Raw genomic sequence first — 11,800 nt, 5'->3', positions numbered from 1 at the left:
GCCCCGCCCCTTCTCCCCGCCGAGGGGGCGGTGAAAGGGGGCGCGCCGCAGGGGTGGGGCTGGGAGGTCTCAGGGGCGCGGCGGCTCCGGGGGCTGGAAGGGAACAGATCCCGATCCCGATCCCGATCCCGATCCCGATCCCGATCCCGATCCCAGGCGTGTGGCTGGAGCACGGTGCGCGCGGAGCCGCCCCTTCTCGGAGGTACGCGCGCCTCGGGCAGTTCCGTGACGGGACGTGAGAGGCGGGCTCTCCGCTCTGGACACGCTCCCAGCGTGGTTAAAGTGAAGTGCGAACCCCGGAGACGCTGAAGTGTCGGAGCTGCTGGGAGAGGCGACGGGCGCGCTGACCCCAGGCCCCCCCGCCAATCCCGGAGTGTGTGTGAGGTTGATGCCCGGGAGAGGCGCTCCCTGCCCGGCTCTGGTGGTGCCTGGAAGGAAGCACTCTTCGGTCCCCGTGCCCGCGAGCTTTGACCCGGTATGCTGTTAAAAATGGGGTGACGGCAGTGCTGCGCTAGCGTTGTCATGAGTTTTTGTTTTATTTAAAGATGCTAAACTGAGGCCAGATAAAGTGGCTTAGGGTTTCTGTGTTGCACCATTGATTTAAAATTTGCTTTTGCAATCTGTGTTATACATTACTCAGAGATCAGAAGAGTTGGTGGGGTTTTTTATGCTAGTGTTTTTTGCCTTAGGCTGGGATTAATTTACATGTAGACAAGGACATAAATTGAAGTCCAAAGCTCAACATATGTGTCCAGTTATTACTTAGTTTGTTACATAGCATCCTTTGCGGGACAAAGGGTAATCCTCTCCAACACAAACCTTACTGATGATTTTTAGAAAAGAGCGGTTTGGTTTTGTTTTTTGGTGGTCGAGTATCATCACTTTCTGAGAACAGATCATCTGTTTTCACTCTTTGCACTGATAGCCAATACCATAAGCATGCAATTGTCTTTGAACTTGAGAATTACATTATGATTAGAAAACCCAAGTGTACTAACTTAAAAAAAACTTGCCAATGCAAGTAGATGTGCAACATCGTTACAAAGCCATTGCTGTCATATGGGTGATGGCTTCACTAGTCGGTATGTCTGTTGTTGTTGGGTTTTTTTCAATATAATAATACATTAAAAAGAACCATGCCAAGATCACATCACAGGCTCGTGAAACAGTTGAACGTCCAGTCACTGCACCAAATGCAAAAGGATGCTATTATTTCAGACTCCATATATGCTTAAAACGTACTTTTCACAGAAATATTGTGTTTTTACTTTCATACTGATGCCCTGGAACAGTCTTTTTTCTAGTATAGTACAGATACTTGTTTATTAGGGTAGGTGAGACAGTTTTGCCTGCTCCATCCTTTCAGGTCTTAGGTGTCATAGACCTTAACTCCCTAAGTGTTACCTAGGAAGACAGAGCAGTTGAAAAAAAGGGTGTTTGTCTGGGGTTAAACAGTTACAAATTGATGTGTGCTTATGGAAAGCAGTGTTTAACAAATGTTAAACTGTTTTGATGAACCAGACTAGTGGTGCTGCCAAGACAAGCAGCCCTGTTGCTGCCAAGGGAACAACCTGTCCTGCTACATCATACCTTTGCAGACGTGTAACTGGATGGTGAACTGGAGGGAATTTGTTCAGCTCAACACAAATATTCTTCCCCACACTCTTTGCAGAACTGTTTTTCAGCTGTGGTCCTTTTCCAGTATAGTTCTCTGCAAACACCTGTTCCAAAAGAAAGTTCAGGGGAAGGAGTTGGGGCAAGACAGGATTGTGTCTTCTGGCAGCTCTGACTACTGAAGGTGTTCAGCCAGCCAGAGCCTCAGGGTTGGTTTCTCGACAGCAACAAGGGTATGGGTGGCTAAATTAGCCTTTATAGTTTCACTCTGATCTTTTCTGGAGAAAACCAAGTGCTACCTAGTCCTTCTCAGTGCTAAATCAGCTAGGATGGCTTAAACAGCCTTTGCACTAGTTTCAATGCATCCAGGTTAATCTGTAGGAGAGGAGGAGTCCTTGTGCGGTCTGTGCTGTTGGTCCCTACAAGAAGGGAGTGGTGAATTACACATTGAATATTACACTGCTGAGACTAGATTCATAGAAGAATCTTTGAAGATACTCTTGGTTATAACTCTTTATGAATTTTTTAAAACATCTTTCTTCTCAGGATGTCACTTGTTTCTTTTTTAATGACTGTGTTTTGCCACCCCAGCCTCTGCTTACCTAGGTTTTTTTATACTGTTAGTAATTGAGCTAGTGACTGTGCTTTTCTTTAAGAACTTGGATGATGTTAATATTTTTAGAACTGGATCTCTCAGAGTTCTTTTCAAATGATTAAAATATGGTCAAAGATAAAGTACATTGAAATTTACAATGTGGCATATGAATTGCAGGTTTTTTGTTAGCATTAGAACCAACAGTTGAGATTCTGACTGTAGCTTTGCAAAAAGAAAAATAATTGACAAAAGGACAGAAAATAAATCGTCTCTATAACTGGTATTTCTGAATATGGCAGCTACTTTCCTTGTTGCTGAATTAAGAGTTTTCACTGTCTTCTGTTTTTGGCAGCAAAAAGGAAGAACTGAGGAGAAAACAAACTATGAAAGTATTGGTTATTGGCCTTGGAGGGTAAGTATTACAAAATTAAATTTCCTCTACAGCTTAAGACTGGTCTTTCTTTCAGAATGAAGTGATATAATTTCTATTTCTGAATATCAATGCTCTTGAAACTGGATTACAAATACAACATATGATGGTATGATTTTACAGCATGTAATTCTTAACAAATTGTTCTATCTCTGTCAGAGGTCTCAGGTACAGGTGCTTCTTTCTTGGCACTGCTAGATTTACTGTCTAAAACCTGTTGGAACATATCAGAAAATTTCTATAGGTAGAGAGTATTTAATGTGAATAAATTTTTGGGGAAGGAGTTGTATTGTTCTGAAGGAGTTGTATTGTTCCTTTACCTATAACTATATAGAAATGTATGTGTGAGCTTGTACATCTAATTAAAAGATTGATTTTTGTCTTGATGAAGTTTTTACAATGTTTTCTAACAGTGTAACAAATGGGGGGAAAACAACGCTAGCAGAAAAGCTTAAGAAAATGCTTCCCAACTGTGATATAATCTCTCAAGATGACTTCTTTAAGGTAACAGTATTTATGGAAAGATCTGATAAGGCTTGAGTAGATTTTAGTATAATTTCTTCTTTTTTCAGTTCTCCTATTGACGAGCTTTTAAAATGGATGCTGCTTAAAGTAACGCTAACTTCATGAGAAGGAGGAATAAAATGAGAACTGGGGTAAATTGAAGTCTCAGTGGCCAAACCACTGAGTATACTCAGCAAAAAGAAGATTACTGTCTTCTTTAATACTCTTTTAAAATAAGGAGCAGGTGTATGTTGGATAGATCTCTTGTGCTAATGAATTTAGTGGTTCTGTGTTAAGCCTACACCCTTACAGCAGTAAGTAGTTCTTTGTCTCCCAAATCAAAGCAGAAAAGCAGCTTGTGTGTTGATGTTGGAGGTGTTTGTTAAGGAGGATTAAGGAGCTCTTATTTCTTAAGTAAAGCTCTAATGAACTTAAGTCATACGCTTTGGAGTATCTGTTGTTCTAGATTAAATAAAGTTTTTGTATTTTAACAGTTGTATATAGCAATTTAATGGTGAAGATAAATTATATTAATTGGGGTAAAAAAGTGTATAATCCCATGTTTATTAGTGAAGTGTATATATCTGTGAGAGTGATCATAAGAGCAGCCTTGAAAAAATTCAATTTTTTCTCCTTTAGCCAGAGTCTGAAGTAGAAACAGATGAACGTGGATTTAAGCTATATGATGGTCAGTAACTCTGAAGTATTGCTTTTGCACATGGTACTGAAATTCTGTTGTGCTGAGCTTCAACACTTCTTCCCCTCCATGCCCTTCTTCCCCTCTAAGCAAGGCACTAAACAAACGTTGTTTCAGAGCAATCCTTTGCTCAATTTCCTTCAGCTCATTGAGAAAACCTGCTTAACTAGTAAATAGCTCAATCTAGTGTTTAACCTTTCCTTTTCTCTTTTTAATCTTTTCCTCTGTTTTTTCACTTGTATCTGGTGCAATAGCAAATGGTACTGTTCAGTTAAGTCTTGGCTTGTAGCACTGGCCTAAGTTTAACCTCATAACTTTCTATGTAATGGATTTTTTTTTTCACTTTGATAAGGAACTCACGGGATATCACTACTGAGTTTTCCAAATCAGTCAAAACTGGAGTCTTAACCTGACACCTTTATTTCATTTCAGATCTCACATAAAGAACAAATGTTTTTAAGTTCATGATTAATGCTGGTTCAATGTGTCAATAAACTTCTAGATCCAGATCTACTTTAGGCCAGTGCTTTGATTCAGGTTACATCTAGTTGTGAACAGTTGCTTAGTGGCTAAATTCTGTTGATACTTGCTGATCACAAAATATGTCACTCAGAACACTAGTCAGACCCTTCCATTGTATCTGAAAAATGATGCTTATGAGCTATGCAGTCTTTGGCTCAACTTGTAAACTTCATGAAAGTGGAATGTGGAACTAGAGAGATAAATTGGACATTCTGGCTCAAATATCCAGGTTTAATGCTGCTCTTAAAAACTTTTAAAAATGTGTTTGCTTTTATGTCATCTGAAGGCTGCCTTCTTTCTGCCTTTCAGTACTTAATATATTCTTGTGTGTCTACAGACAAAAGCAGGTGTTACATTGTGCTGTTTTGCTTTGTGTGCTGTGCTCCTTTAAATCCACTTGTGCCCACCTTCCATACACCTGAACCTCATAAAAACCTGAAGCACAAAATGTTGAGCATCCACTTCATCTATGACAATTGACAGAAAGGTCGAGGTCTCAGGGTAAGTAAGTTTTCACAAGTTTTGTGGAAGAGGAGAACAGTCCCTGCAATTTCTACCCTGAAGCAAAAAGCTATGAAGTGAGTTCACACAACTTTGGGTGTCATGAAGTTCAGAGAGACTTCAGCCACCAGAACTACCCCAATCCTGGTGCAAGCTTTGGTTTCAGGAAATCATCAATTGCAAACATAGGACTACTAATATGCATGAGATAATATTTGAGGTTCAGATTTAAACTGAACTTCCTTTAAACTTGTGTATGGATTATTTGATTCTTACTGATTAACTGAAGGGTACTTAAGGGTTCTTTTTTTTTTCTTTTATTCTCTGTGTTTAAGGGATGTCTAACTTTTTTTTCATCTAGCACTTGATGCCCTCTATATGGATGAAATGGTGACAAAGATTCACAACTGGATAAAAAGCCCAGCAAGCTCAGGGGCTGTGACAGAAGAGCCACAGACTGCATGTGACAATGAGAAAAATATTTATATTTTGATTGTTGAAGGCTTTCTGCTTTACAATTATAAGTAAGCAGTAATATGTAACCTGGTATGTTAAAACTGTCCTAAAATGGAAGAGGGAACTAAATATTTTATTATCTTAGGCCACTTAATGAACTTTGGAATAGAAGATATTTTTTGACCCTTCCTTATGAAGAGTGCAAAAGGAGAAGGAGGTAAGATTGTTCAGTTATTGTTTAACGAGGGTCACTGTACCCCCTCAACTGGAGTAGTCCTTTTGTACTAGCTTTTCTTTGGTGCTTGCCAAATGTAAGCTATTAAGATCATCTGTCCTCTGTTTGGTTTAGATTTGTTTGTTATAGTTTTTATTTTAGACCACAGAGATATCAAAATGTTTAAATGCTTTACAAACACTAAAAAGAGAATTTGTTGTCCTGATAAACTATTTTGATTACTGGTTGTGTATTTGAGTTAAACCATGTTTAAAATGAGAAACAGTAATAAACAGTATATAAGCAGTCTTATTCTTGGTTGAATACAGTTACATGATGATATGTTGTTTTTAAAATAATGATGTTCATGTGTGGTTTTAGTGTATGCTTTGTTTGGAGCAATACATGTGCATAAAGTCAGAATCTGCTGGCTGAGTGAAATAATTCTCTATTCAGCTGGCTTTGGTTGATTCCACTTTCTTGGTTTCTCACTAGACTCACCTTTATAGGAGTTTAGTGTCCAGAATGGAAGTGACTATACCCAACAACTAGTAATTTAAAGCTTAAGAAATCTGTATGTCTAATAAAAAAAAAAGGTAATTTTTTTGCTAAGCTTCAATACAGCTTAATTTATATGTAATACCTTTTTAAATTAAAAAAGCTCCAGCCTTTTACCTTATCTTCCTAAATGTGCTTTGATAGGCAGAAATAGGTAAAATAGCAAAAATTTGTATCACACGGATTGAATTTAAACAAAGAAGCCTCCTTTGCTCCAATACTTATGCAGCCTACTAGCTCTTATTTTTTTATTTTGGATAAAAGGTGTTATTAAACCAGCTGACAGTAGGGGAAAATGTAAAACTGGTATGGAAAAGCAGATATATTTTTGTGTAGCACCAGAGTCTATCAGCCAGCAGATACTCCGGGGTACTTCGATGGACACGTGTGGCCTATGTATCTGAAATATAAAAATGAATTGGAAGAGAATGCAAGTATGCAAGTTGGTATGGTATCCTTAATCTTAAACTTGTAAAATGCTTAAGTGTGGCACTTGTGCAGTTTTTGTTGAGATGTGGGGTTTTATAAATGGGACAAAATTTTCCTCAGTTTTTGTAGCACTTAGTAGGCTTTGACTATTTTATTGGTTTATATTCCAAGTCTTTGGGAGTTTTGTTTTTGTTTTTTTAATAATGAAAATTATGAAGTTAAAAAATAGAAATGTTTGGATCACTAATTAAGTCCACTTAACAAGGTAGCTTGTTAAGAAAACACACATATGTCTAAACAGGAAGCTTCTGAGACAATAGCTTACGTAGTGGCAGAATTCTTCAAAACCAAATTGATATCCTGGTTGAAGTTCTATAATAAACTGAAGATACTTTCTAGGTGCTGACTGTACACAGTATAGTCACCAGTTTTGCATGAGAAGTATCAAAGCTGGGCCACCTGGTAGGGCAGTGCCATGAGCTTGTGTAATGTTCACAGTTGTACAGCTCTTAGACTGCCTCCTTCTGGAGGGGGGACCAGAGGGAAGGGAAGGTGGGTGGCTGCTCAGTCCACACTCTACTTTTCACTGTGGAGTGAGAATGGGAACTGAAGTGCTGTTCCTGGACTTGCTCAAATACTGATGCTGAGGAACCTGAAGTCTTCCACTGCACAGAAACCTTTCTGCTGAATTATTCTATTGCTCTGCTGTCCTAACATTATTACTATTACCCTTATGGAAACTTCTATAACACAAAAAATTCTACATGAATTATTAACTAGAATACTTTTTCATTATGCTATTTCTTAATATGTAAAATTAATTTGTAAAAGAAGAAAAGGGGAGATGCTGCTCTTGGTTTTTATTTTTTCATCTCTTCTGATGGCATCTATAGGAATCCTGAAGACTTTGCCAATTGGTATTACAGATAGCTGGCATAGAACTCATGAAAACTTTTTCTTTCGTCTTCCTCAGTTTATTTGGATGGAACAAAATCCCAAGAGGAGCTTTTATCCTATGTGTATAGTGACATAATGCAGGAATTAAACAAGCTGAGGGAAGAAAGTAAGTAACGCTACTGGAAATTGAATCTGCGTGTCCCATTCCGTGTTAACAAGAAGCTGATCCTTTTATATGAAAGTACTACAAGGATATGTATATATTATACCTCTTTATGTATTACAGTCCCATGTTTGCCCATTACTCCAAGTCAATCTAAATTATAATTATGTTCCTTGAAATTGGATGTTCTAAAATAATAGTTGAATCCACAATTATCTAATGATAAAATAACAATAAAATAGGGGGAACAGGAGGAATATGGGGTAAAACATCAGTGAAAACAAATGTGTTGGTAATATTAGTTTCTAATGTACAGTGATGTCACTTGCAAACACTACAGGTTAAATGTGTACTTTTTATTTATTTTAGATCAGCAGGTCACAGCATGATAATGTAGAAAGCCTGGGTCCCATTTGACACGAATTGAAAACAAGACTGTCATGTTTGGCAAGCCAACCAACTGAGCAAATGTTATGTGCGTGACTGAAATGCTAGTTCATACAACACAAGTGTTTTTGTACTAACTATTCACTCTGTAAGTCTCAAATATTGTTTATTAGGATCAACAGTGCATTCTTTATAATTCGTTTAATCAGTCATACTTTGGCTTTAAATCTCATTGAATGGGTACCTTTGAAAGAACATAAAGATTTTTATCTACAAAACTAAACTACAAAGATGCAGTTCTGTCGGATAAATAAGCACATTTGAACATGGATGTTTGCAGTTTGAAATGATCATTTAGGAATGACAGTGATTGTCTCTAATAATTTTAGGAGCTTATAATCACTGGTATATACATGGTTAGAAGAACTGTGTAATTTAAGACTGTATAAGTTGTTACGCTACTTTTTCAAGAATGGTATACATCATAGCTGAACTCAGACTTGCTAAATACCTCTCTGGTGTTTGCAAAGCAATTTCTATGTTGTGTATTGTTTGGGGCAGTTGGGAATGGATATTAAAAAAAATTAAACAAACCTGGAGAGAAGTCAAAATATTGGAAAAAGATGGGGGAATAAGATGTAGAGAATGCAGATGCATCATTAACAAAATATAATGCGTATGTTATGCAGATTGATGATTGGGATGGCACAGACTACTAGACAGTAAATGCATGTTTCAGGGGGAAGGAAGAAGGAATTCATATTAGTATTCATAGCTCAGATTGAAACTGAAATAATTAAAATGTTCAGAAAGCAGGTATGCTAAACAAATGTGAAAGCTTTGTTATAGAATTTGTGTACATACATTTAGATAAATTAGGAAATGGAGTTAGTTGGGTCATATGTTGTTCCTGAATAATTTCTTAATTCTTATATTTTCTGTACAATATCTTACATTTTTATCAGCTGGAATAAAACTAAAGCTATGGACATGAAAAGCAAAGGATGGACTATCCTTCTTACTGTATCACAGCTGAACTGACGAGTGATTAAAATGTGACGCTTTATTGTAACAGTACTGAGTCAGTGTATAAGAAGAAGGTGTTAACAGGTTAGAGCTGTATTTAGGTGTGTTTAAGACAAAGTGCTTCCAAATATAATTTTGTATTATTATTATTTTGTACTAAAAATATTTCATGCTGCATTTGCTTATATGCTGTGATGGACTGTCTGACTTTAAACTGTATTTTTGTTTTTATTTCTCTTTGGAAAGGGTGTAACTAGGAGAGATTAGCTAAAACCTGGATGGTTGTGCGAGGCTGTCCTTGGCTAGCCACCAGGTGTTCCCTCAACTATACAAGTGAAAAAAATACAGTGAATAGCTCATGAGTCAAGATAAGGACAGGAAGATTGCTCAGCAGTTACAGTCACAGGCACAACAGATTTGACCTGGGGAAATCAATTTATTGCCAATCAAATCAGAGTAGGATAATAAGAAATAAGAACAAATCTTAGAACACCTTCCCCCCACCCCTCCCTTATTCCTGGGCTTGACTTCCCTCATAAGTTCTCTACTTCCTCTTTCCCAGAGTGCAGGGGGATGGGGAATGGAGGTTGTGGTCTGCTCATGGGATACTGGCTCTACCACTCCTTCCTCCTCACAGTCTTCTGCTGCTTCAGAGTGGGGTCCCACCCATCGGAGCCAGTCTTCAACATCCACCTGCTCTTGCATGGTGATTCAGAGGAGGTAATGAACAATTTTATCACCCAAGTTTGCAGATCATACTAAGCTTTCTGAAGTAGTCCAACACTGGTGCAGTGGCAAGGAGTTCAGTTGTGCAAGATCCTCCCCTAGGCAAAAGTGATAGATGAGCTCCAGTACAGATCTAAGCATTTGTGGTATAAATTATTATCAAAATATACATGGCACTGAACTTGTACTTCAGCAGCTTATAATAAGAGCTCAAGGTAGAGATCTTTCACAATTCTTCTGTAACCATGACACAGTTTGGACTTCCATCAATTTTTTTTTTTTTTTTTTAAATATAAAAAAGCCAGGTGCTGCTACTTTTCTCCCTTGTAAGACTGGTGGACACAGATTTTCACTGCTGGGCAGTTGCAGTTTCTATATTTAGAGGAAGTCCATTGTGGAGTTAAAAGAAGGGCAGCTGATCAAGGGAATGAAGAAGCTGCTTTGTGAGGAGAGACTGAAAATGCTGGGACCCTTCACTGTGGAAGGGGAAGACTGAGGGGTAAAAGGGTCAAGATTGACAAAATCTTGAAAGCTGAGTCAAAGGGATGCAGAACTAGTATTCACCAAATTGTACAAATACTAGTCTGGGTGGCACTTCTGCATTTGAAACAGATTGACCAGTTATATTAAGGTGATATTTCACACAGATAAAGATGATACTTCATGCAGCAGACACTGAGCTTCTGAGATGTAAGGCCATAGGAGGCAGATAGTACCAGCAAGTTCAAAGCGGATTTTGAAGATTCATTGACACCTCACCCATAAAAAATAGTAAAAGAAACAAGAAGGGCTATATCAGGGATGGACTGTAGAAAATGACCAGGCTCACCGGGTGTACCTAAATTCTGTGCTCTTGCCAGTTACTACAGCAACTCAGTGGGGAAAAAATAATCAATGAATATGCAAGGATCATTGAGTCCAACCCTTAGTTCTGCACAGGACCATTTCCAAGAGTCACACCATGTGCCTGAGTGTGTCATCCAGATGCTTCTTGGAATCTTGTCAGGCTTGGTGCTGTGACCACTTCCCTGGGGACCCTGTTCCAGCACCCAACCACCCTCTGGATGAAGAATTTTTTTCTAATATCTAATTTAAACCTCCCCTGGCCATTCCTTGGGTCCAGTCACTGGTCACCACAGAGGAGAGATCAGGGCCTGCCCCTCCTCTTCCCCTCAGGAGGAAGTTGTAACTGCAATGAGGTCTCTTCTCAGTTTCCCCTTCTCCAGGCTGAACACCCCAAGTGACCTCAGCTACTCCTGATAAGGCTTCCCCTCAAGGCCCTTCACCATCTCCGTTGCTCTCCTTTGGACACTCTCTAATGGCTTAATATCTTTCCTATATCGTGGTGCCCAAAACTGCCACAATATGCAAGGTGAGGCCACCCCAGTGCACAGCAGAGCAGGACAATCCCCTCCCTCGACCAGCTGGGGATGCTTTGCCTGATGCCCCACAGGACATGGTTGGCCCTCCTGGCTGCCAGGGCACTGCTGACTCATATTCAACTGGCCATCAACCACGACCCCCAGGTCCCTTTCCACGGCACTGCTTTCCAGCTTCTCATTCCCCAGTCTGTACCAACATCCAGGGGTCCCATTCCAGGCGCAGAATCCCGCACTTTCCTTGTTGAACTTCATATGGCTGATGATTGCCCAGTCCTCTCATTTGTTCAGGTCTCTCTGCAGGGCTTCCCTACCTTCAAGGGCGTCCCAACAGCTCCTCCCAATTTTGTGTCATCTGCAAACTTGCTTAGCATCCCTTCCAGTCCTGTGTCCAAGTCATTTAGGAAGATGTTGAAGAGCTCAGGTTCTGAGCTGGAGCCCTGTGTAACCCAGCTAGTGACAGGTCACCAGTCTGATGTTACCTCATTCAACATTACCCTCTGTGCGTGACCCATGAGCCAATTGCTCACCCCCAGCATGACGTGTTTATCCAGCTGTGGGCTGGATATTTTGTCCAGAAGGATCTTTGAGAGACAATATTGAAAGCTTTACTGAAATCCAAGAGATTACATGAACTGGCTTCCCCTGATCAACTAGGTGGGTTATCTTATCATGAAAGGAAATAAAGTTTGATAATACTAT

General features: G+C 39.4%; 1 protein-coding gene across 8 annotated transcripts in view; it reads left to right on the top strand.

Annotated features, from left to right (window-relative positions):
• NMRK1 (nicotinamide riboside kinase 1) overlaps positions 1-11,800 on the top strand; it is a 109,414-nt gene extending 97,614 nt beyond the window's left edge. The window contains exons 1-11 of one of the 8 annotated variants that reach the window (XR_007630540.1): positions 215-475; positions 2,562-2,621; positions 3,053-3,143; positions 3,783-3,831; positions 5,225-5,387; positions 5,465-5,536; positions 6,428-6,537; positions 7,494-7,583; positions 7,950-8,055; positions 9,556-9,713; positions 10,025-11,800. Coding sequence is in view for 4 of the 8 variants with exons in the window: in XM_050329337.1 (XP_050185294.1) it covers positions 2,593-2,621; positions 3,053-3,143; positions 3,783-3,831; positions 5,225-5,387; positions 5,465-5,536; positions 6,428-6,537; positions 7,494-7,583; positions 7,950-7,969 (624 nt within the window). In the remaining 4 variants the exon portion in view is untranslated. The other 7 variants (XR_007630538.1, XR_007630541.1, XR_007630539.1 and 4 more) reach the window with 7 other exon arrangements.

This window comes from Myiozetetes cayanensis, unplaced genomic scaffold, assembly GCF_022539395.1.
Source record: "Myiozetetes cayanensis isolate MyiCay16 unplaced genomic scaffold, myiCay2020 scf4, whole genome shotgun sequence".
NCBI classification, from domain to species: Eukaryota; Metazoa; Chordata; class Aves; order Passeriformes; family Tyrannidae; genus Myiozetetes; species Myiozetetes cayanensis.
This window is presented reverse-complemented; position numbering and strand designations above follow the sequence as displayed.